Source organism: Globicephala melas, chromosome 11, assembly GCF_963455315.2.
Source record: "Globicephala melas chromosome 11, mGloMel1.2, whole genome shotgun sequence".
In the NCBI taxonomy this organism is placed as follows: domain Eukaryota; kingdom Metazoa; phylum Chordata; class Mammalia; order Artiodactyla; family Delphinidae; genus Globicephala; species Globicephala melas.
In genome coordinates, this window is record NC_083324.2 from 31,616 (window position 1) to 56,193 (window position 24,578).

Genomic DNA, 24,578 nt, shown 5'->3' on the forward strand with positions numbered 1-24,578 from the left:
CATCAAGCCTGACAGCAACTCCCGTGAGAGGGGCACCGCGGCCACGACACTCAGAAGGAGGCTCTGGGGCCTCAATCCTGGGTCACTGCCTCTGCGGAGCCCACGGCACCTGGTCAGAGTTCTCAGTCATTCTGTGCGCGACCCTTTTGCCTTGGTTGCTCTGGCACAGCTCGGCCGGCACCATCGCTGGGAGAGAAAGAAGAACGTGCAGAGGAGGGAACCGGGCTTCAAGATGTCCCACCTCCTTCTACGGAGATGATGCCACAGTCCCTAAGAGAGGACAGCAAGGCCACGGAATCCAGCCTCTCTGCCTGAGGCCTGGCCACACTAGCGCCCCACGCTTCTGATGCCACAGGGAGAATTTCACAAGGTGCCCTCAAACCACCTGGTTGGACACACGGGGCTTTCAGACACGCAGGTCCTGTCCGACCCCGCACCTCTGGGGTCACATTCTGGAGGTGGGCCTGCAAGCCTCCAGGTTTTCGCTTTTGGTAACAGCTTTATTGAGACTGAATTTCTTTACCACACAGTTAGTTCACCCACCTTAAGTATTAAGCTCAGTGGTGCTTTGCATATTCACAGGGCTGTGCAGCCACCAGCACAATGCATTTGACAACATTTCCATCATCTCCCCAACCCCCACTCTTCAGAGGTCACCCCTCATTTCCCACAGCCCCGGCATCCCCGGTCCACGTTCTGTCTCTGTGGGCTTGCCTGTGCTGGATGTCTCATGTACGTGGAATCCCTAATTGTCTTTTCCTGTCTGGCCTCTCTCACTGGGCATCATGTTTTCGAGGTTCATCCTCATCATAGCCTCTGTCAGTGCTTCACTGCTTTTCTGTGGCTGAGTCACCCTTAGCCTCTCTGCTTTTAACTCTATAATTAATTGTGTCGCCCTGCCTGCACCACACAGGGCTGATGAGGATTTCACCTTCCATCATTCTTGGGCTGTAAGCTGAACTTTGAACCAACACCAAGGGATCTTGTGCAGAGGCTGACAGCCCAGCCCCACACGGTGCACGGTCGCCGTGTGTGACCAGAGCCCAGGAGGAAGGGTGAGATGGGCCTGCCTGTTTACGGGACCAGCGTCCTACGGTCTCATGGGAAAAGAACTCGCTCGTCAGCGTCTCGTGAGAGCTGCTCCCCACCGTGCCAAGCGGGCAAGACAGACTGGTCAGGGACCACGGTGCTGCCTTCAGTTCAGGCCCACTCCTACTAACTGTCCAGTTGGAAAGTGTTGAGGTTCCAGGGGAGGGTCCTTCCTGCTTCTTCCAGCTTCTTGGGGCTCCAGGCATCCCTGGGCTTATGGCTGCATCCCTCTCATCTCCGCCTTCATCTTCATGGGGCTTCCCCTCTGTGTCTGTGTCTCCGCTCATCTTATAAGGACGCAGTTACACAGGATTGGGACCACCCTAAGGCCCCTGTCTCACCTAGTTACATGACCAGGCCCTACTTCCAAATGAGGCCCTGGCCTGAGCCCCTGGGGTCAGGGCATGGACGTCTCTTTCCCTGGGGGGTACACAATCCCCCTTCAGTCTGAGGCAACAGTAATGTTGCCCAGGAAACAAGCAAGCCCCTTACCTAAGCCAGCGCCTCGAAGAGGTCTGAGCCCGCCTGGTCTCTTGGAAACTGACTGGGCAGGAGAGTGTGGCTCAGGACCCGAGTGTGAAGGACACCAGGAAGCACCCGTGTGAGGCTCCCCTTCACAGCGGCAGCGCTGGACCAGCTGATGAGGTCCAGCAGGGCAACCCCGAGCTCCTTAGAGGACTCGACCCACGTGGACTGGGGGCGACAGGCAGCAGTGAGTGGGCGTGTGATGAAGTGTATGTGACGGGCCTGCAGTGAGCAGGTGAGCTCATCTGCGTGTGTGACATCAGGCACACGTGATGGGTCAGCAGTGAGCACACATGTCTGAGATCAGGTGCGGTGCACACTCACGTGATCAGGTTCGCGTGGCGTCTTAGCGGGCAGGGCACCACAGGGCTGCAGTGCTGCCACGGGCTCGAGCCACAGACCCTGCCTGGTGTGGAGCATCCCTCCCCCACCACGTGCCCCAGCAGCTCCTATGTCCGCAACTGCGCAGTGGCTGCACCCGCTCAGAGTACTTCCCCTGGGCAAGTACTTCTTGAAGAGGGTCACCTCCGTGGTGACGGCGACCTTCCTCTTCTGCTGCTTCAGCGGTGGCACCCCTGCCAGTTCATGCTTTCACCAAGGCATCCGGCCGCAGAGGGCTGGTCGCTGCACCTGAGACCAAAGAGAAGGACTTGAGGGGCTGTGCTTTCTCCCACCAGGAGTCCCAGATCCAAGGGGACCAGCGGGGGCATGTCAGACACACAGGGCCGGACATTCTCGTTCATCTTCCCCCAACACGGTGGGCGAAAGGACAGCCACGTGGGACCTCAGGCTACGTGGGACCTCAGACTATGTAGGACAAGGCATGTGTCGAGGACCAGTGAGTGTCCGTTGTTGCAGCACGTCCATCCTCCCTCGGGCCGGCCTCTCTCCCCCACAGGCTGGGTCTATTAACACAGGGGACCCTGGAAGGGGGTTTGCTGTGTGGCTGGTTCACTGAAGCTGGGTGTCTGTGGGCACGTGGGCCCATCTGCAGTCCCGGTAAAGACATTGTTCTCTCCGGGGAAATGAGGTGGACACTCAGTCCCCGCTCTGTGGATGGTCTAGTCCTCTGGGTGTCTTCTCTCTTCTTGGGGCTCACTGGGGCTTTATCCTCACTCCATGGGGTACAGGAGGGGAGGGATGCCCACGCCCTGGGCTCCTGGGGAGGACCTCTCTGGCCCACATGTTCCCAGGCCTCGTTCACTCCTGCTTGACACCCCCTCCAGGGACTCGGCATGAGGACCTGCCCTGTGAAACGGGGCACCTGCATCAACAGAGGCGGATCATCCACCGGACATACGACAGGAGCGAGCGGGACAGCAAGGCAGCCCGACGCCCAGCTCGGGTGGGGAGGCGGCTGCGTGTCCTCCATCTTCAGCACCCAGACGTGTGTGTAGAGATGCTCGTGCAGATACCGAGGGGCTCTTTCCTCCGATGCCTCGTGTCTCATCATCTGGCAGGTGTGGGGGTCCTGGGGTGACCGTGACAACATGCCAAAAGCCGGGGGTGTCACAACAGCAGAGATTTCTCTCTCGCAGCTCTGGACGCTGGAAGTACACAATGAAGGTGTGGTTGGTTCCTTCTGGAAATTCAGGGAATCTGCCCTGGCCTCTCCAGGCTTCTCTGGTCTCCAGAAATCTTTGGCGCCCCTGGACTTGGGCCTGCATCATCCCCATCTCTGCCTCCATCGTCACGTGGCTTCTCCTCTGTGTCTGTGTCCAGATTTCCCTCTTCTTATAAGGACACCACCTGCTGGATTTAGGGCTCTCCCTAATCCAGCATGACCTCATCTTAACCACATCTGCAAAGACCCTGTTTCAGAAACAAGGCCTGATTCTGGGGTCAGAATGGATATAAGTTTGGGTGGGGGGGACACTACTGAACCCACAGCAGCGGGTGAGGTGTTAGAGGATGGAGGGAACAAGGAGTGCCCACCGAACTGACAGGGCACCGTGAGCCCGAAAACCAAGGCAGGTGGCTGCTTTGGGACCTGACTGCTCAGACCCCTGTGTGACCTCTGTGTGACCTCTGCGTGACCTCTGCGTGACCTCTGCAGGCCGACCTCAGCGGGAGCACGTTGTGTCAGGAGTCTCAGGAGGAACCTCAGGAGGCCTTGGAGGCCAAATCTGTTGGGGGAGGACGGAAGGGCTCAACTCCAACCACCGTGGGGAAAGTGAGCAGGGCAGCGGGTGTCCCACGTGGACGCGGCAGTGTTATCAGCTCGCCTAAGAAAATACCCTATCACGGCTCCTGTGCGTTATGTAAAACTCACGCTTCTACCATGAGGTTCTCAAGGAACTGGAGGTGCTCCGGTCTCCCTCTGCAGCCGCGCCCGTGTTCCAGCAGCGACCACGGACTGACGGCAGCGCCGTCCCTGGTAGGCCCCAGCCTCGGGCTGAGAGGAGTCAGGCCACAGGCCCCGGCGTCCAGGGCTGCGGTCAGTCAGTCACCAGTGCACGGCCACCGGCCTCACGAGGCTGTTTACACTTGATGATAAAGCCGGCCAGCCCTCCCAGAGGATTCTGTCCTGTGCTGCGGGGATGCGTGTACACGTGGGCTGAGCCCTGGGTCCGCCTCTGGACCGTCCCGGCGTGGGGTCGTTCACGCCCTCCTTTACACTCCACGGGACCCACATGGTCACCCGGGAACCACGTGGGCAAGCAGGCGGGATCTTTCAGCAGACATGCGAGTCCCCTGTGACGTCAAGTTGTCGATGTGATGAACGATGGGGTTTTTTAAATTGTGGTAAGAAGCCTTCTCAGCCCCCAAAGGAGAACCCATCCCCATCCCCATGAGCAGTCACTTCCCATTTCTCTTCCCCTCCCCCAGCACCTGGCACCACTAGCCCACTTTCTGTCTCTGTGGATTTGCCTGTTCTGGGTGTTTCCTATAAATGGAATCATACAGTTTGTGGTTGTTCTAGGCTGCGTGTTTGCGTCCCTCCAAAATTCACATGTTGAAATCCTAACCCCCAAGGTGATGGTATCAGGAGATGGTGCCTTGAGGAGGTGATAAGGTCATGAGAGTGGAGACCCCATGAATGGAATTAGTGGGGTTTTTAAAATAAATTTATTTACTTTTTATTTATTTTTGGCTGCACTGGGTCTTCGTTGCTGTGCAGTGAGCGGGGGCTACTCTTTGTTGCAGCGCGCGAGCTTCTCATCGCGGTGGCTTCTCTTGTTGCGGAGAACAGGCTCTAGGTGCACGGGCTCAGTAGTTGTGGCATAAGGGCTTCAGTAGTTGTGGCTCACGGGCTCTAGAGAGCAGGCTCAGTAGTTGTGGCGCACGGGCTTAGTTGCTCCGCGGCACGTGGGATCTTCCCAGACCAGGGCTCGAACCCGTGTCCCCTGCACTGGCAGGCGGATTCTTAACCACCGCACCACCAGGGAAGTCCAGAATTAGTGTTCTTATAAAAGAGGCCCCAGAGAGCTCCCTCTGCCCTTCCTCCACGTGAAGACACAGTGAGAAGTCACCGTCTGCAGCCGAGAATGAGCTTCGCCAGAACCTGGCCATCCTGACACCCTGATCTCAGACTTCTGTCCTCCAGAGCTGTAGGAAATACGTTTCTGTTGTGGAAGCCCCCAGCCTGGTGTTTTGCTATGGCAGCCCGAGCAGACTAAGAGAGTGTCCTTCTGTGCCTGGCTTCTCTCCCTGAGCATCGTTTTCAAGGCTCATCAGCATGGTAGTAGAAATTCCTTTTCATGGCTGAGTAATATTCCATTGTGTGGATGGACCACATTGTGTGTATCTGTTCTCCTGTTGATGGTCTGTTACCTGTCGATGGTCGTTTGGGTGGTTTCCATCTTTTAGGTGTTGTGAATCATGCTGCTATGAAGATGCGTGCACAGGTGTTCGTGTGGATGTGTTCCCCTTTCTCTTGGGTGTATACGTAGGAGTGGAATTGCTGGGTCACGCGGTGACTCCGTGTTTGACGCTGAGGAACTGCCAGCCTGGTGGCACCATTTCACATTCCCCCCAGGGCTGTCTGAAGCTTCCACTTTCTCCCCTGTTATTGTCTGTCTTTTCGATTCTAGCACCTTAGTGGGAATGAACTGCTCTGTCATGAGGGTTCTGTCAGCCCGTCAGACCCTCACCCCTTTTATATCAAGTACTTTGGAACACTCCCCTCACCTTCTGAAATCAGATGCAGAGGTAACATAATCTCTCTACACATATAATTTAAGTATAATTATGTATATTGTGTATGTATGCAGCTATAGTTACAACAGAGAGGAGAATTCAAGATAAATACATTTAAATAAAATAATACGTAATTTAGTAGGTGAGTGTTTGGCTTCAACTACACTAAGTAATCAGATGCTTGCTTAAAGTTTTCTTCAGTTTAGATTTAAGAAAAGGCAGATAACATTCAACTCAACTTTTATATTTAACATTTTTAAATGAGGACAAATAGGAAACTCTCTACAGAATTTGAATGACTGTGCTGACGGTAATACTGTTGGGGAGGGGGACCTTTTTCCCTCTCTCCCTCCTGAGTTCCTGTGGTTGGACTAATAATAAAATTCACACAAGACAGATCAACCGGAGAAAAAGAAACAAATTTAATTCCTGCACACAGAGGTCTCATAGAAATGGGGCCCAAGAAGTAGTCAAAGCAGGCAAAAAAAAAAAAAAAAAAAATTATCATTCCTGCAAGGAGATGGAAGGATGTCAAATGAAACAGGACCCAAAGGGAAAGGATCAATGGCCAAAGCAGGAATAAACAGCAACCAAAAACTCTAGTGCTGGGTTATAACCAAGAGCTTAAAACACCTACCCAGGTGTCCACACTGGGAGAAATAAGTGATTGCATAGGTTTCTTCTTTAAAATCAGATTGAATAAAAATCTCCTATGCAGAAGAATCCACGTATTTGATGCAGACACTCAGCCATCCACCAAGGAGGTGAAGGTAACTCCCTTCTGCAGAAGTGTGGGTTGCCCAAGCTAAGTTCATCCAAGAGAAGACACACAGTATGGACACAGGGAAGCAAGTGACTTCACTGTGGGAAACGCTGACGCATAATAACTTAGCCAGGAGTCCCAGTAAGAGGAACAGTGACAAGCTGCCTTGAGGTCTGTTGCCTTAACATAAAGTGATGAGAAAGCACCTGACCTCTGTGACCTGCCTCCTCAAGACACATAACCCGTCTAATCACAAGAAAAACACCAACCTGATCAGTCTTCCTCCACACTGTCAAGGTCACAGAAACAAGGTGAGTCTGAGAAACTGTCAAAGCCCAGAAGAGACTAAACAGACATGACGACTACATGTCACGTGGTGCCCTGGATGGGATACTGGAACGGAAAAGGTAGAATAAAGGGAAACTGAATAAAATATGGATTTCCGTTCATAATAAAGTATCAGTGTTTGTTCACTAAATGTGACAATTCTGTAGAATAAGAGAAACATACTGCATCAGACTAAAGATCTAGAGGAAACTGGTGATTTCTTAGCGAAAACACACATTCACAAAATGGACCCTAAAATAACAACATACAAGCGTCCCATTTGTGACCCAGAGCCCACTTCCCTCCTGATTCTCCTCTCAATGTTCTGGGGTTTCCCTTTCCTGGACAGGGAAGGGACAGGGACAGAGCTGTTTGGCTGCTCCTCTAAGATCTGACCCGCCCCCGTGTCTTCATGTTCCCCACCCATCCCCACCCAATGAGGACAGGCTGCCAGAGGGAGTCTCAGGACTTATTCAACAGCCACTGTTTGCACCCACGCTCTGCGCAAGCCAGCCTTCACGCCTTATGACTCACTCGATACCATTCAGGTATGCCTACGTGCACCCTCACCGTGTGCATTTAAAAACCGCTGTTTACAGAGGATGTGTGCAAATAACCAACTTCTCAGATACACTCACTCTGCAAAATCCAATTTTTACTCTTTAGAAAGAAAACTTTTTAATTCAACATTCAATCCAGGCACACTCAATGTCTGCAGTAAATACTCTATGTATATGCATTCCACTCCATCCAACAGACAGGTCTTGCCCGATCACTCTGGGCCAATCAACCATGTCTCACATACAGATGGACCTGGGGTGATCCCACACCTCACCCAGAGTGAAACTGGATTGACCACAGACCTCACGTCAAGGGGGAACTGGGCTTGTCCCACGTATCACCTGCAGGTGGAGCTGGAGCTGATGCGACACCTCTCCCCAGGGTAGAACTGGGGTCCATCCCACACCTCAAGTGAAGGTGGAACTGCAGTTGATTCCACACCTCACCTCAGGTAGAACTGAGGTTTAACTCATCTCACCCCACGGAGAACTCTGGTTGACCTCACATCTCGCCTCAGGTGGAACTGGGGTTGATTTCACACCTCAACTCCAGATGGTGCTGGGGTTGATGCAAAACCTCACCTCCAAGTGAGCTGGAGTTAATCCCACACCGCACCACATGGCAGAGCTGCAGCGGATCCAGCTCCCCTCAGGGTGGAATCTGGGTTGACTCAACACCTCATTCAGTGGGGAGCTAGGGTTGATTGACACCTCATATCAGTGTGGAACTGGGGTTGGTTCCACATGTCAAACAGGGTGCAGCTGGGGGTGATCCTACGTCTCATATCAGGGGAGAAACGGGGTGGATCCCATATCTCACCTCACAGAGAGAGGGGACTGATCCCACACCTCACCTCAAGGTGGAAACGGAGTTGATCCCACATCTCACCTCAGGTTAGAACTGGATTTGACGCCACACGTCACCTCCGGATCGAATCGTAGTTGATCCCACACCGCACCTCAGGGTTGAAGTGGGGTTGATCCCACACCGCACCTCAAGTAGAACAGGGGTTCATCCCACACCTCCGTCCAGGGTGGAGCTCGTGTGGATCCCACACCTCAACTCAGGTTCAACCTGGGCTGTTTCCACACCTCACCATGGTGAAAAGCTGGGGCCGATCCCACACCTCCCCCAGTTAGGGTGGTACAGTGTGCGACCCAACACCTCACCTCAGGATGGAGCTGTAGGGGGTCCCCCACCTCACCCTAGTTGATTCCACGCCTTACCTCGGGTAGAACGGGGTTTAACCTCACCATACGCATCCCACGTAGAACTCGGGTTATTCTCACACCTCAGCTCCGTGGGGACTAGGGGCGATCCCACATCTCACCTCAGGTTGGAGCTAAGGTTTATCCCACATTTCACAACAGGGTAGAGATAGGGTTGATGCCAAATCTCACCTCAGGGTGGAACTGGGGTTGGTCTCACATCTCGTCTCAGGTAGTTCTGCGTTTTATCCCACACCTCACCTCAGGGTGGAACCGGGTTGGATCCTACACCTCGTCTCAGGATGCAGCTGGGGTTTATCCCAGCCCTCACCTTAGGAAGGAACTCTCTGTCTCAGCAGCTAATTGAATTGACATGCAAAATGGCCTCCTCTCTCATTTGCTGATTTAGATGACGAACGAGGGGAGACTGACATTTTGCTAGAGCGTCTGCCTCCTGAAACAGGCCTCGAGGTACCAGAGCGACATAGCTTTTATTTCGCGTGAGACTGAAGGGACAGCGTGGGAGCGGGGGGCATGGTGCCAGTGCTGGCGTGTCCTGGGGCGTCAGCCCCGCCGCCTCTGCTTCTCCTTAGGCAGCAGGTGGCCCGTGGGCTATGTGAAGAAGAACAGCCATTCCACCTGGTCCTTGTCCACCAGCTCGTGCCTGGGCGCCTCCTTGCTCTGCAGGGCAGGTGGCCGCGAGCGGCACACCAGCCTCCTGCCCCTCTGTGGGGACGGGCACGCCATGAGCCTGCGCCCTGACCGCAGAGCCCCAGCGCTGAGGTCTGGACACCTGGCCCGAGTGCACCAGGAGCCCAGGGCCCATGCCAGCCTCTCTGGTCACTCGTGGTCAGCAGGCGGGCCGGGGCCACTGTGAGCGCTGCGGGGGAGGAAGTCTAACCAGCCTGGACCGGACCTGCCCCCCGGGATGAGCCAGGCGTCGGGAGAGAAGGGGGGAAACCTGGAAACTCAGGGGAAACGCCAGGCTGAAGGGCCCGTCTCTCCTGCCGCGAGGATTACGGGAGACCCCGCAGTGTCCTCGTTTGTCCTTGGGGCCGTGTGGATGCTCAGGCCTGCTTTAGGGACCACGCATCCTGACGCCGGGGCCGGAGGCCAGAGGCCACTCCAGCCCACTTGCTGTGGTGGAGGACGCAGCTGTTGGGGGGCCCTTACTGAGGGATGATGACCTTGGCCTGTGGTCTGGCTGAAACATAGGTGGGACCCTGGGGTGGGGGCTGAGCTGTGGGCGCCAGCGCTCTGGGCGGAGGGCCCGCAGCCGGGCAGGGCTGGGAGGGCTCCCAGAGGAAGCAGGTCCCGAGGGGCAGGTGGGGCGGCGGGCCTGGAACGGGAGAACTTGCTCCACCCTGACCCCGCTCTGCTGGCCCATCTGCCCCCGAGGACCTCAGCAAGAGCATCTGCAAAAGGGGGCGAGCCGGGGGGGCTGCAGGCCATCACCCCTCCCGGGCCCCGGCGCCTCCCCAGGGCCACCTCGCCCACCTTCTTCTTGACCTCGGCCTGGGCCCGGGCCCGGGCCCGCTGTACACGTTCCTCCTGCAGTTGCTTCTGCAGCATTAGCTTCTCTTCCCGGAGTCTCGGGGGCAGGAAGAGAGGGGTTCATGACCAGAGGCCCAGGGAAGGCCACCGAGTCACCAGCTCCCTCCCACACGGCCCTCAGGCCACAGCCCTCCATCTTCTGAGAAAACTGTCCACTCCTCTCCACCTCCCTGCCAGGGGGCAGGGCCTGGCTTCTGACCCTTGCTCCGTGCAGGTCGCGGCACTGGGCTCATGCCCCCGGGAGACCCGACTTCCTAGCTCGTCATCCCTGGTCACCGATCCACTCCCCCATCGCCGCCCTTGAAGGCCCAGGCCCCAGCAAGCTCTAGGGTCCCGTGTCGTCCTCTGTACTTGTGGCCGTCAAACCTCTGTCCAGTGCCCGCTCCAGCAGGGCCCACGGACACACAAGAAGAGCCCTTGTGCATGTGGCAGAGACATGGCTGCTTGCAGGTGACCGTGTCTCGGGGCTCTGCTAGGACCGAATGAACCAGGTGGCCAGGGACTGGCCTGCACCCCACTGGGCCTGTGGGGAGCTCCACGGGCCTCCCTTTGGAGCCGGGCGTCCCCTGCTGACCTAGGCTCCCTTCAGCTGCTCCCGAGCGGGCGCCTTCCCCCTCCACCGCCCCCCACCCCGGGCTCTGGCAGTGCAGCTCCTCTCCCCCTCCAGTCCAGCCAGCACAGTGCCTGCCACCGTCCCTTGTCTCCGGAGGCGAGGCCGGCTGGCCGCACCCTCACTTTGGCTCCCAGGCTCCCTGACGCCACCACACGCCCCACTCCCAAACAGGGACTTTCTCCGTCGGGCTGAGTGTGCCGTCCCGTCTGGACCCCCAGACGCCCCCAGACGCCCGCAGATGCCGGCTCCCCTCCCTCAGCATGCAGCACCAGGTCCTGCCGCTGGTTCGGGAGCTCCGCGGGCAGGGCCGCATCCGACCTCTGTCCTCAGTGCCAGCCCAGAGCCGGGGCAGGGGTGTGAGGGTCCCTCGCCCCCGGGCCCTCCCGCTGAGAGACAGCTGCACGACCAGCGGCACCTCACCTCAAATGGCGCTCCTTCTCCTTGGCTTTCTCGGCCTGCTCGACCCTCACCTGGGGCACCCGCTCCAGGTTCTCGAGCAGCTCGTTCAGCTGGTGCTCGATGGTGGCCAGCATCTTCACGGTGCCCAGGCTGGACTCCTGCTGGCTGCCGACACAGTGCTGGTACACGTCCAGCACCTTGCGGTTCAGGCTCTCCAGCAGCTTGTCCTGCGAGGTGGGAGGCCTCCCTCCAGTGTGGCCACGCGGGCCTGGGCCGGCCCCTTGCCCCAGCCTGCCAGACCTCTCACTGCGGCTTCTTTGACCTCCCAGGGCCCTGCCCAGCAGGCAGTGGGGCTCGGGAAGTGGGGGGAGGGGGCACAACTGGACGCCTGGACTTCTCTTGGCCAGAGTGCCTGACCCCTTGGCCCTCTTGTGGTCAGCCAGATCCTGGGTCCCGGCACCTACTGGGGCTCACGTCTGGGCCTCGGGGTGCCCACTGAGGCCCAGCCCCTATTCCAGGAGCCCGCCTTGTCCTGGCCCCGCGCTGACCTCAGCTCCCCCCAGGACCACGTTCTGTGACCTGCTTTCTGTGTAGCCCTGGGCAGGTGGACTCCCCTCTCTCAGCCTGTCCTGGCATTCAGAAAACTCAACGACCGCTGTCCCACGGGGTGGTTACAAGAGGAGCAGCAGGCACAGGCCAGGCACAGGGCACAGCCAGCGCCCACTAGTCTGCAGGAGGCACGGACGCCTGGCCTGCTCTCGGGGCATCCCAGGTACCTGGCCCGGTGCCTGGCGCACAGTAGGCATTCAACGGGAATTTGAATGAACTGGGAAGTCAGGTGCACACCCTGGGCCCCGGGCATGCTGTCAGGAGGGGTGTGCCCGGTCCCAGGACACATCCCTGGCCTCTGTGCCCTCAGAACTCTCCCCCCCGCCAAGCCTGGCTGGGGACGTGCCTGCCCTGCTCCTGGCAGGGTCACTTCCAGACACACTGTGTGTGTTTAAGAAGCTGATGTAGTCATTGAAGGAAGCAAGGGATAGAGGAGGTATGTCGGGGAGCTGCCTGTTCACAGGGCGTGAATACATGGCTGGTTCCGCTTTGAGGCCAACGGCCTTGTCCAGTGGTGCCCCTGGGTCAGGCCCAGAGCCTGGACGCTGGCAAGGGGCCACGGCAGCCCCAGAGCACCGCGTCCCCGGGGCTTCGCTCTCCCACCATCCGAGCTCTGAGCACTGAGCCCCGTCCCAGCAGGTGCCCATGAACGCCCCCACCCTCCCACCCTGGCCTGTGGCCACATGCCCTCTGCCCACCACCGCCCACGGGCAGCCATCTGTCCATCCAGAGGCCCTACCTCCTGATCACCCTTGTACTCGCCGAAATGGAATATGCGAGCTTTGAGCTCCAGCTCCGCGGCTGTCTCCTCCTCCCTGGCGACGGACATCATCAGCGTGCTGATCCACTGCTTCAGTTGGCTGACCTCCCGCTCCCTGGATGGGGGACCAGCACCTCTCTGAGCCTGCTGGCCTCTGCCGCATGCTGAGGGCTGGGTGAGGCCCAGGGTCAGAGGCGCTGGTGAGATGCAGGAGGAAAATGTAAGATCTTTAACAATCCACACTAAAAAAAACAAAGAAAGCAAAAACCAGCCTCACTGAGGCAGGTAATTCACCATAAAATTCTTCACAAGTGCACAATTCAGTTGTTTTTAGTAGAGTTGCAAAGGCGTACAACCGTCACCATAATCTAATTTTAGAACATTTTCACCACCTGGGGAGAAACCCAGGCGGTCACTCCCACTCTTCCGTCCCCCCTACTTTGCCTCCTGGATATCTCAGTAACGTGGAGCCACACGACATTTGTCCCTCTGTGTCTGGCTCTTTCGTTCAGAACCATGTTTTCAGGTCTGTCTGTGTTGTAGCGCGTACCAGAGCTTCACTCCTTCCTGTGACCGCTGTGGTCCATCTATGACTCTGCAGTAGTGCGCTGTGTGCAGAGCCCACACTTTGCTGATGGCTTCTTCACCACTGGACACCTGGGTACTGCCCACCTTTAGGCTCTTGGGAATAATGCTGCTATGGACATTGACAGGACAGGGCTTGGTGAGGACACGTTTTCAATTCTCTTAGGAATAGGACAGCAACGATCAACTCTTACATGAAATAATATACTGAGAAGTTTTTTAAATCTTTCACAATCATGGCAGACACTGACCATTGTATGTTGGGGTTTCTGGAGCAGGAATCCTGGCTCTTAGGGTGGTCGTGGGGCCGTCCTGTACGGGCGGCCGCATGCAAGTCCTGGCCAGGGTAAGCAGGACATCGGCCCCTCAGCCAGCAGTGCCGGGAGGCCTAGAGGTGTCCCTTACCCCTACGGTGATTTAGTGGCTCTGCACATTGGTTGATGGAACCTACTGACATTTTCTCCTTTACAGGCCAAGTGCCACGGGCTGCTGCTCCTTTGCCCACTGGGGGCCACCGGTCCGTCACACGCACCGCCACAGGGTTACGGGCCTCAGCCACCCGGTGCCCCCCCGGGCTGCAGCCCCATGGCTGTGGGGCTGAGGCCAGAAGCCTGAGCATGAGGGATCCTGACCTGGTCTGGCCAGCTCTCCTGGGCTCTCAGAGGCAGATGGTCTGACAGGCCACACGCAGCTCCCACATACCCTCCCCCCGGGCCCTTGTGGGGTGCACGCAGGTTGCCCGGGACAACAACAGAGGCCGGACACCCCTCCAACCCTGAGTGCCCACCAAAAGGGCGGGTGCGTTCGGGGTCAGTGATGCATCTCCTAAGGGTACGTGATTGCACTCGGTTCTAGCCTGTTTTGTAAAGCTTCCTCTACGTCCAGCGCCTGGACCCATGAGTGACCCTAGAGCCGGCACCTCTGCTACGTGGACCAGGTTGGGGGCCGGGGGGTAATTTTGATGTCCTATTTCTTCTCCAGGTAATTGGGATAAAAAGGTACCTTTTCCCCACTGGTTCTCTTTAAATGTCAAGTTGTTGGGTCACAGGCTTTTCTCTTCCACCAGATCCCACTGGTAAAGGAGAAAAGCCTCAGGAAATGCAGGGCATGAGGGACACACTGCTCAGTGTCGGTCCTTTCAGACCAGCGTGCACATCACCGGCACATCTGTCAGAAACGCAGGGTCCGGGCTCCACCTAGGACCTGCCCAACTAGAGACTTCACTTACCAAGATCCCCGGGAACCCTCCTACAGTGTGGGAGGGAATGCAAGCTTCTGCAGCCACTGTGGAGAGCAGTGTGGAGGCTCCTCAGAAAGCTAAAATAGAGCTACCATAGGATCCAGCAGTCCCACTCCTGGGCATATATCCAGACAACAGTCTAGTCCAAAGAGACACACGCATCCCCATTTTCAGAGCAGCACTGTTCACAACAGCCAAGACATGGAAACAACCTAAGTGTCCATGGACAGACGAATGGATAAAGAAGATGTGTTGCATATATACAAGAGAATACTACTCGGCCATAAAAAAGAATGTAATAGGACTTCCCTGGCGGTCCAGTGGTTAAGACTCCGTGCTTCCAATGCAGGGGGCACGGGTTCAACCCCTGGTTGGGGAACGAAGATCCCACATGCCACAGGGTGCAGCCAGAAAGTAAAAAAAAAAAAAAAAGAATAAAAGAATGCCATTTGCAGCAACATGGATGCAACTAGAGATTGTCCAACAAAGTACAGTAAGTCAGAAACAGAAAGACAAATATATGACATCATTTATATGTGCAATCTAAAATATGACACAAATGATCGTGTCTATGAAACAGAAACAGACGACAGACAGAGATAAAAGACTTGTGGTTGTCCAGGGGGAGGAGGTTGAGGGAGGGATGGAGTGGGAGTGTGGGGTTAGCGGATCTAAGCTATTATATACAGAATGGATAAACACCAAGGTCCTGCTGTAGAGCACAGGGAACTATGTTCAGTATCCTGTGATAAGCCATAATGGAAAGAAATATTTAAAAAATATATATATATATATATATGTTTGTGTGCCAGAATCACCTTGCTGTGAAGCAGAAATTAACACAACGTTGTAAATCAACTATACTTCAATTTAAAAAAATACTAAAATTAAAAAAAAAAAAGCAAGATCCCTCGGGGAATCCAACGCACAGCACCTGAGGAGCATTTTGCCACCGGAAAAGTGATCACACAGGGAGGGAACCTATGGGTTGAAAGGGACTTAGAGATACAACTGATTGCAGAGTATTGGTCTCATTTGGACTCTAATTCAAATTAATGATTGAAAAACTCCGTTTATGGATTTTGAATATTCAATATTAAGGATTTCTTTTTTTAATGCTATGATGGTATTGTGGTTAATTTGAAGAGGCCTCATCTTTTTAGAAGTACCTATTGAAACAGTTAAAGATTAAATGATACAATGCCTGGAATTTGCTTCAAAATAATATGGGAGGGACTTCCCTGGTGGCACAGTGGTTAAGAATCTGTCTGCCGATGCAGGGGACATGGGTTTGAGCCCTGGTCTGGGAAGATCCCACATGCCGTGGAGCAACTAAGCCCATGCACCACAACTACTGCACCTGCGCTCTACAGCCCATGAGCCAGAACTACTGAGCCCACGTGCCACAACTACTGAAGCCCACACGCCTAGAGCCCATGCTCCGCAACGAGAAGCCACCGCAATGAGAAGCCCATGCACCCCAATGAGAAGCCCATGCACCACAATAAAGAGTAACCCCTGCTCACTGCAACTAGAGAAAGCCTGCACGCAGCAACGAAGACCTAATACAGCCAAAAATAAATATATAAATAAATAAATTTATAAAAATAATATGGGACATAGGGAAGTGGGTGGGTTCTAGGTGAAGGGAGATTGGCTACAAGTTGATCACTGGTGAAGCTGGTGATGGGATCCTGGAGACTCATTATACCATCCTCTCTACTTCTGAAGATTTTTTTTTTTTTTGATGTGGACCACTTTTAAAGTCTTTATTGAATTTGTTAAAATATCGCTTCTGTTTTACGTTTTGGTTTTTTGGCCCCGAGGCGTGTGGGATCTTAATTCCCTGACCGGGGATCGAACCCACACCCCCTGCACTAGAAGGCGAAGTCTCAACCACTGGACCTCCAGGGAAGTCCCACCTCTCTACTTTTGTATATGTTTATGTGTTTGAAATTTTCTTAAGAGCCACTGGGCTGAACTGGAGAAGTTATAATAGGTTTTTCAGACAGTAACAAGAAAGAGAATCCCTTCATAAATACCTGGGGACATATACTCAGAAAGTTTGCTGAACTGGTATTAAAGCGACAGAGAGACAGAGAGAAAAGCGAGCAGAACCAAATGTGAATAAAGGTCATTCAAAGACCAAGCAAAAGAGAAGGAGTTACCATTTTCCTGCAGAAATAGCAGCAAAAAGAACAAAAATAACATATTTTGAAGTCGGGGAAGATGGTAGAGTAGGAAGCCCCAGGAGTCTACCTCCCCATCCAGACCACTGTTGCACTGGCAGAACTGTGATGGAGCTCTTCTGTAACTCTGGAGTCTGTTGAGGCTTGCAGTTTCTAAGGGAAGACTCTGATGTAAAACTGTGTTCATTTCTGTCCATTTCAGCACTGAGCACAGTAACAGCTACCTATCCCCCACCTCCATCCCTGTGGCAGCATCCACAAGGGAAAGTCTCAGAAAAGACCTGAGACCTTAAGTTTACACCTCAGGCTGATTCTCAGCACAAAGATAGCGTACAACAATCAAAACAACCAAAACCAACAAACAATGGCAGCAATAAACAGAAAACCCTGGGGAAGAGACAGAATGTGATTTCCAGAGTTAACACATTATTAAACTCAAATATTCAGGGTTTACCAAAAATTCACAAGGCACACATAGAAATGAGAAAGTATGGCCCATTGACAGGAAAAACAAACAAACTGTTCCTTAAAAAAACATGATGGCAGGTATACTACCAAGACTTTTAAAAAACTGTGTTAAAAGATGCTCAAAGAGGGGCTTCCCTGGTGGCGCTGTGGTTGAGCGTCCGCCTGCCGATGCAGGGGACACGGGTTCGTGCCCCGGTCCGGGAAGATCCCACATGCCGCGGAGCGGCTAGTCCCATGAGCCATGGCCACTGAGCCTGCACTTCCAGAGCCTGTGCTCCACAACAGGAGAGGCCACAACAGTGAGAGGCCCGCGTACCACAAAAAAAAAAAAAAAAAGATGCTCAAAGAACTAAAAGAAGATGTGGAGAAGGTTGAGAAAATGATGTGTGAACAAAATGGAAATACGCACAAAGAAGTAGAAAACTTAACAAGAAATCAGAAAAGAAAACCCGGAGCTAAAAAACACAATCATTGAAATAAATAATTCACTAGAGGGATTGAAAGGCAAACTTGAGCAGGGAGAAAAAACAATCAGTGATCTTGAAAAGAGGACAATGGAAACGATGGAGGCTGAGGAACAGAAAAGAAAAGACTGAAGAAAAGCAAACAAAGCCTAAGGAACCTGTAGGACAACATCAAGAGGACCAGTATACGCATTGTGGGCGAGAAGAGAGAGAAAGCGGCGGAGAATGTATCTGAAGAAATAATGGCTGAAAAGTTTGCAAACTGGATGAATATAGACATCCAGGAAACTCAAGGAACTCCAAGTATGAGGAAGTCAAAGAGACCTACACTGAGACACATTATAACAAACGATCACAGGGTAATCGAAAGCCAAAGAATCTTGAAAGCAGCAAGAGAGAAGCGAATCCCCACATCCAAAGGACCTTCAATAAGCTTTTCAGCACATTTCTCATTAGAAACTGTGCAGGCCAGAAGACAGAGGCCAATATACTCAAAGTGTTCAAAGGAAAAAAACAAAAGAGTCAACCATGAATCCTACATCTGGCAAAAGGGTCCTTTAAAAGTGGAGAAATCGAGACATTCCCAGATGAACAAACGCTGAGGGACTTGGTGACCACTAGAGCTGTCCTGCAAGAAAGGCCCAGAGGAGTCCTGCCAGGTGAAAGGAAAGGTTACTGATAGTAACTTGAAGCCACGTGGACAAATAAAAATCTCAATAAAGGTAAATACATCAGCAAGTACAAAAGCCAGTATTACGGTAACAGAGGCTTGCTAAAAAAAAAAAAAAGAAGAAGAGATCCTTCTCACCCCTCAAACTTGAGAGCCGTGCTCACCTAGACCCTGGCATTAGGATTCTGGAGGAAACGAATGACACACGCTTGGCTCTGGTTCCTTTACAGGACCTGGGTTTTGTTTGTCTTCCTCGTCTGCTCCAGCATCGTAGCTTTTTCTTCTCGGTCTTATCCCTGTGGAGGTGTCCAGTGTGAGCTCCTGTCCCTGCACCTGGGCCTTGGGTTCAGTCCAGGGCGGTTTTCACCTGCCAGCGCACTGGCTTCTGCCTCTCCTGCCTTCCGTCTGTTGGCACCTGGAATTCCTCCCACTCGTCACCTGCAGGCGTAGCCCTGGGCCCTGCCCTTTCTCCTGCAGTGCCACCTTGTTCTTCTCCTTGGAGCTCTGGTAGCTGTCCCAGCCTACTGCCCACTTTGCCCGCCTGACTGCCGGCCGTGTTCAGTCCTTATCACGCCCTTAACCCCGGTGGGCTTTCCTGTGCCCCGATGGTTCTTTCCCCGGCGGGGCTGAAGCCTCTCCAGAGAGGAGTTAAGACGTTCTCCTAATTCTCACAGCGTCTACGTTTACTAGGACTTCTCAAACTCATCCCCTTCGTGAATGTTTTCTCTCCTGTTTCCGATGACAGTTTTCGTTGGCTTCTCTGTAGAGCTGGGAGTCAGTGCAAGTCCAGTCCCGGGACCTAAGGTGAGTTGTGTCGCTTTAATCGAGTGTCGGGATGGAGCCTGGGCTGGAGGCTGACATGCGGGCTGGTGTCTACTGGGCCGTGGAGGCTCGTTTCCATGACTGAGCGGCAGTCGTGGGCTGCAGGTGCCTCGCGTGGCTGCCAAGACTCAGCCTACACGGCGTGTGGCCTCAGCCGAGGCCGGCACGGGCCAGTACTTCCTGCTGGGTGTGGCTGGCCTTGGCCCGGTGGCCCCAGCTACTGCAGGGCTGACCCTCACCTCCAGCGATGGTGTCTGGGGTTCTGCTGGATTCCTTCCTGCATATTCTCTGACTTCCTGGTTGGGCTGGTCCTTCTTGGAGGCAGGTTTGCGCGGTTTCCAGGAAGGGACGGAGGCTTTCTCTTTCCTGCTCCTGTGGTCACTATGGCACAGCTGGGAGGGGCTCGGGTTCCCTCTGGCTTGAGCACCTCCGCTTGGCTCCTCTCTGGTCCCATCACCTCTGCCCTGTCTGGAGACACAGAACTGACCCTGGCGCTCAGGCTCTGTCCTTACCTCAGCCTGTCCTGTGTCTCTTGTGTGTCTCAGGCCCATCTTCCTGGTCTGGGCTCTCCTTGACCCTGAATGGAGGGCCCAGGGAGTGAGCGTCTCAAGCAACTCACAGCAGGGAAAGGGCTGGGACCTGAGGGAGGGAGCCAGGGAGCCAGCGTGCGATTCAAGGAGGTGTTCGTTCGCCCTCAGGGTCACATGCGACTCCTCACATGCGGTGCCCTTGACAGAGAATATATGATGCCCTGTCGGCTCGTCCTGCAACCTTACGCGCCCAGTCAATGTACAGGGGCGACTGGCCAAGTCAGCCTTAAAAGGTCCTGAATTCACCAAATAATATTTTGTGGTTGCGGTTTAATTTACGTATCAGAAATGTACCATTTTGTGTATACGGCGGGGCTAGACAAACGTACATGCTGTGTAAGGACCAGCATAATCGAGGCACAGGGCCTTTTCACACCCCCAAACTTCCTCGTGCCCCTCGGTCTCCTCCCTCCCCTTCCCCCACCAAAGGCACCTGATGGGCTGAAGTCTCCATTCACTTCGGCTTCTCAAAGATGCTCACACCCTGAACGCAGGCTGAACTCATCGACTTGCTCTCACCAGTGCAACGTGGACAGCACGTCCCTTCTGTGACCAGGTTACAGAGGATCCTGACTTCCGTCTTGCTAGGAGACCCTCTCCGCTGGCTTTCCGGCTTGCACACAAGCTGCCCTATCCAGGAGCCCACGTGGCAGGGACTGAGGGTGGCCTCTGGCCTAGAACCAGCCAGGACCCAAATCCTGACAACAGCCGCGTGCACGAGCTCGGAGCTCAGAGCCTTGGGACGATTGCAGCCCAGCCTCCACCTGGACAGCAGTCCCCGTGAGGCCCCGGAGCAGAGAAGCCAGCCCAGCCGTGCACAGGTCCCTGACCCAGAGAAAGCCTGACATAATACATGTGTGTTAGACTGAGCCACCGGGTTTTGGGGTAATTTGCGACGCAGCAATGGATCACACACACAGTTGGTTCTAGCCTCCCGATTAATAAGACAGTCGGTGTTCTCTGGTGCCTGGCTTCTCTCCCTCACCCGCATCACTGGCTGGCGTGATAGTCTGTTCCTTCTTACTGCTCAGTAGATTTGTACGGCGCGTAACGGCCCCCTTTACATGTCCGCGCCCTAACCCCACGAACCTGTGAATACGTTACATTACCTGGCAAGGGGGAACCAGGGCTGCAGTTGGAATTAGGGCTGTTAGCCAGCTAACCCTGAGATAGAGAGATGGTCCTGGATTATCTGGTTGGACGCATTGTAATCACAAGGGTCCTTGTAAACGGAAGACAGAGGCAGGAAAGAGAGTCAAGCAATGTGAGGGGAGGAGGCCTCCGCTGGCACTGCTGGCTTCCAAATGCAAGGGCAAGGTGGCCTCTGGAAGCTGGAAAAGGGCTCTGCCTCAGGGCCTCTGCCGACACCCTGATTTTAACCCAGCAAGACCCGTGTCGCCATTCTGGCCTCCAGAACTGTGAGAGGATAGCTCTGGTTGCTCTAAGCCCCTCGGTTTGCACTAATTTGTCACAGCAGCGGTGGACACCCAACGAGAGTGCTGTGGGCAGGCCGCACTGTCCATCCGCTCGCCTGCTGGTGACATGGCGTGAGCCCAGCCCTGGCGGCTCTGCCTGGCTCCACTGTGGCACTCCTGAGAGTTTCAGGACACTGTCTCTAACACGGCCACCTTGCTTCCACTGTGGGAATACACTGCTCATTTGCTGTTGTATATATTTTTTGAATACAGACTTCATATTTTAGAGCAGTTTTAGGTTCACAGCAAAACCGAGTGCAAGGTACAGAGATTTCCCGAATTTCCCCTGCCCCCCACCTCCCCCACTATTGACATTCCGCGCCAGGGTGGTCCGCTTACCACAACTGATGAACGCACATGGGCCCATCATTATCACCCAGAATCCACAGTTAACACTGGGGTTCACTCTCGGTGGTGTACATTCTATGGATGTGGGCTTTACCCATCATTGTGGTGTCACATACAGTATCGTCACTGCCCTAAAAATCCTGGGTTCTCCCTATTCATCCCTCCGCCCCCCAACTCCTGGCAACCACTGATCTTTTTTGTGTGTGTGTGGTACGCGGGCCTCCCACTGCTGTGGCCTCTCCCGTTGCGGAGCACAGGCTCCAGACGCGCAGGCTCAGCAGCCATGGCTCACGGGCCCAGCCGCTCCGCGGCATGTGGGATCTTCCCGGACCGGGGCACGAACCCGCGCCCCCTGCATCGGCAGGCGGACTCTCAACCACTGCACCACCAGGGAAGCCCAACCACTGATCTTTTCACTGTCTCCATAGTTTTGCCTTTTCCAGACTGTCATACAGTTGGAATCATACGGTTTTGTAGCCTCTTCAGATTGGCTTCTCTCACTTCGTCATATGCAGTTGAGTTTCTTCCATGTCTTTTCACGGCTCAACAGTTCATTTCTTTTTAACACCAAATAACATTCCACCGTCTGGTTGTATCTCCTGAAGGCCATCTTGGTTGCTCTCGGGTTTTGAATAAATTATGACTACAGCTGCTATAAGCATCTATGTGCAGGTTTTGATGTAGACCTAGGATCTTAACGCCTTGGGTAAACACCAAGGCGTATGACTGCTGAATCCTAAGGTAAGAGTACGTTTGGTTTCGTTAGAAACTGCCCAACTGTCCTCCAAAGTGGCTGCACCTCCATCGATGATGAGCGTTCCTGTTGCTCCACCACCTCACCAGCACCTGCTGCTGTCAGTGCTCTGAGTTTGGTCATTCTGATGGGTGTGTAATGGTAGTCCGGGGTTTTTTTGTTTTTTTGTTTGTTTGTTTTTGGCCACGCCTCACAGCTTGTGGGATCCTAGTTCGCTGAACAGGGATAGAACTCCAGCCCTCGGCAGTGAAAGCTGGGAGTCTTAACCGCTGGACCGCCATGGAATTCCCTCTCGTTGTTGTCTTAATTTGCATTTCCCTGAGGACCTATGACTCCGAGCATCTTTTCATGTGCTTTTTTGCCATCTGACTATTTTTTTGATGAGGTGACAGTTCAGATCTTTGGCCCATTTTTTTAATCAGGTTGTTTATTCCTTATTGTGAAATTTTAACAATATTAAAATTTTAACAATTTTTTAACAATATTAAATTTTTAACAATGTATATTTTGGACAACAGCCCTTTATCATACATTTTGTACATATCTTCTCCCAGTCTCTGGCTTACCTTCTCATTCTCTTGACATTGCTTTTCATAAAGCTGAATTTTATATTTTTAATGAAGTCCACCTTATCAATTCTTTCTTTCACAGACCGTCTTCTTTGGCGTTGTGTCTGAAAAGTCATCACCGTACCCAAGGTCATCTAGGTTTTCTCCTATATTTTCTTCTAGTTTTATAGTTTTGCATTTTAGATGTGCGTCTGTGATCCATTTTTGAGTTAGTTTTTGTGAAGGGTGTAAAGTCTGTGTCTAGATTCCTATTTTTTTTTTCCATGTGGACATCCAGCTGTTCCAGCAGCATTTGTTGAAAAGACTGTTTGTTCCATCGTACGACCTTTGCCCCTCTGGGAAAAATCAGTTGATCACATTTACGTGGGTTTATTTCTGGGTTCTCTATTCTGTCCCATTGATCTCTATGTCTTTTCTCTTGCCAATTAAGTCTTGGAGTCAGGTAGTGTCATTCCTCTAACTTCGATCTTCTCCTTCAATACTGAGCCGGCTCTTCTAGGTCGTTTGCCTCCACATAAATTTTAGAATCAGTTTTTCAATATCCATAAAAAAAACTTGCTGAGATCTCGGTGGAGAGTGCACTGAATCTGTAAATCAAGCTGGGAAGCACCGATACTTTGACATATTTGAGTCTTCCTACCCATAAACATGGCTTGCTTTATCAGAATTTTGTGGCTTTCCTCATATAGATCTTGTACATATTTTGTTAGCTATATAAGCATTTCATTTGGGGGGACGCTAATACATCTTCAGTTTCAAATTCCACTTGTTCATTGCGAATGTATAGGAAGGTGATTGACTTTTGTATATTAACCTTGTATTCTGTAACCTTGCTATAATAGTTTACTAGTTCCAGGAGGTTTTTTTTGTTGATTCTTTCATTTCTTCTACACAGATGACCATGTGTTCCGTGAACAAAGAAAGTTTTATTTCTTCCTTCCCAGCCTGTATACCTCTTACTTCCTTTTCTTGCCTTGTTGCATTAGCTAGGACTTCTAGTACGATGTTGAAAAGGAGTGGTGACACAGGACATCCTTGTCTTGTTCCTAATCTTAGCAAGAAAGCTTTAAGTATGACGTTAGCTGTAGGGCTTTTGCAGACATCTTATATCAAGTTTAGGAAATTCTCCTCTATTCCTAGTTTATTGAGGGTTTTTATGATGAATGAGTATTAGATTTTCTCAAATGCTTTTTCTGCATCCATTGATATGATCATGTGCTTTTTTCTTATTTAGCTTATTGATGTGGTGGATTACATTAATTGATTTTCAAATGTTAAACTAGCCTTGCATACCTGGGAAAAATCTCACTTCATCGTGGTGTATAATTCTTTTTATACGTTGTTGAATCCAATTTGCTAACATTTTGTTGAGGATTTTTACATCTCTCTGTTCACGAGAGATACTGTACTTTTCTTGTAATGTCTTTGTCTGGTTTTGTTACTAGGTAGGTTAACGCTGAATGCTGGTCTTAGAGAAGGAGTTAGGAAGTATTCCCTCTGTTTCTATCATCTGGAAGAGACTGTAGAAAACTGTTATCTCTTCCTTAAATGTTTGGTAGAATTCACCAGTAAATCCATCTGGCCCCGGTAACTTGTGTTTTGGAAGGTTTTTTTGTTTTTTTAAATTTTTATTTATTTATTTTTGGTTGTGTTGGGTCTTTGTTGCTGCACATTGGCTTTCTCTAGTTGCAGCGAGTGGGGGCCACTCTTTGTTGCAGTGCACAGGCTTCTCATCGCGGTGGCTTCCCTTGTTGTGGAGCACGGGCTCTAGACGTGTGGGCCTCAGCAGTTGTGGCACACAGGCTCAGTAGTTGTGGCATGCGGGCTCAGTAGCTGTGGCTCGCAGGCTCTACAGC

At 52.9% G+C, this 24,578-nt stretch overlaps 1 protein-coding gene across 16 annotated transcripts in view; it reads right to left on the bottom strand.

The window, feature by feature from the left end:
* Positions 1-296: 296 nt before the first annotated feature.
* Positions 297-24,578, bottom strand: part of CFAP100 (cilia and flagella associated protein 100) — a 54,520-nt gene continuing 30,238 nt past the window's right edge. For 7 of the 16 annotated variants that reach the window (XM_060308157.1, XM_070046571.1, XM_060308156.1 and 4 more), the window contains 4 exons: positions 12,528-12,663; positions 11,201-11,406; positions 8,294-10,204; positions 6,280-6,910 (listed from right to left, as the gene is read on the bottom strand). In XM_060308157.1, coding sequence (XP_060164140.1) covers positions 9,583-10,204; positions 11,201-11,406; positions 12,528-12,663 — 964 coding nt within the window. In that variant the 3' untranslated portion in view covers positions 6,280-6,910; positions 8,294-9,582. Of the gene's footprint in view, positions 2,245-2,829; positions 3,162-6,279; positions 10,205-11,200; positions 11,407-12,527; positions 12,746-24,578 lie in introns of those variants that run through there. The other 9 variants (XM_060308152.1, XM_060308162.1, XM_060308150.1 and 6 more) reach the window with 9 other exon arrangements.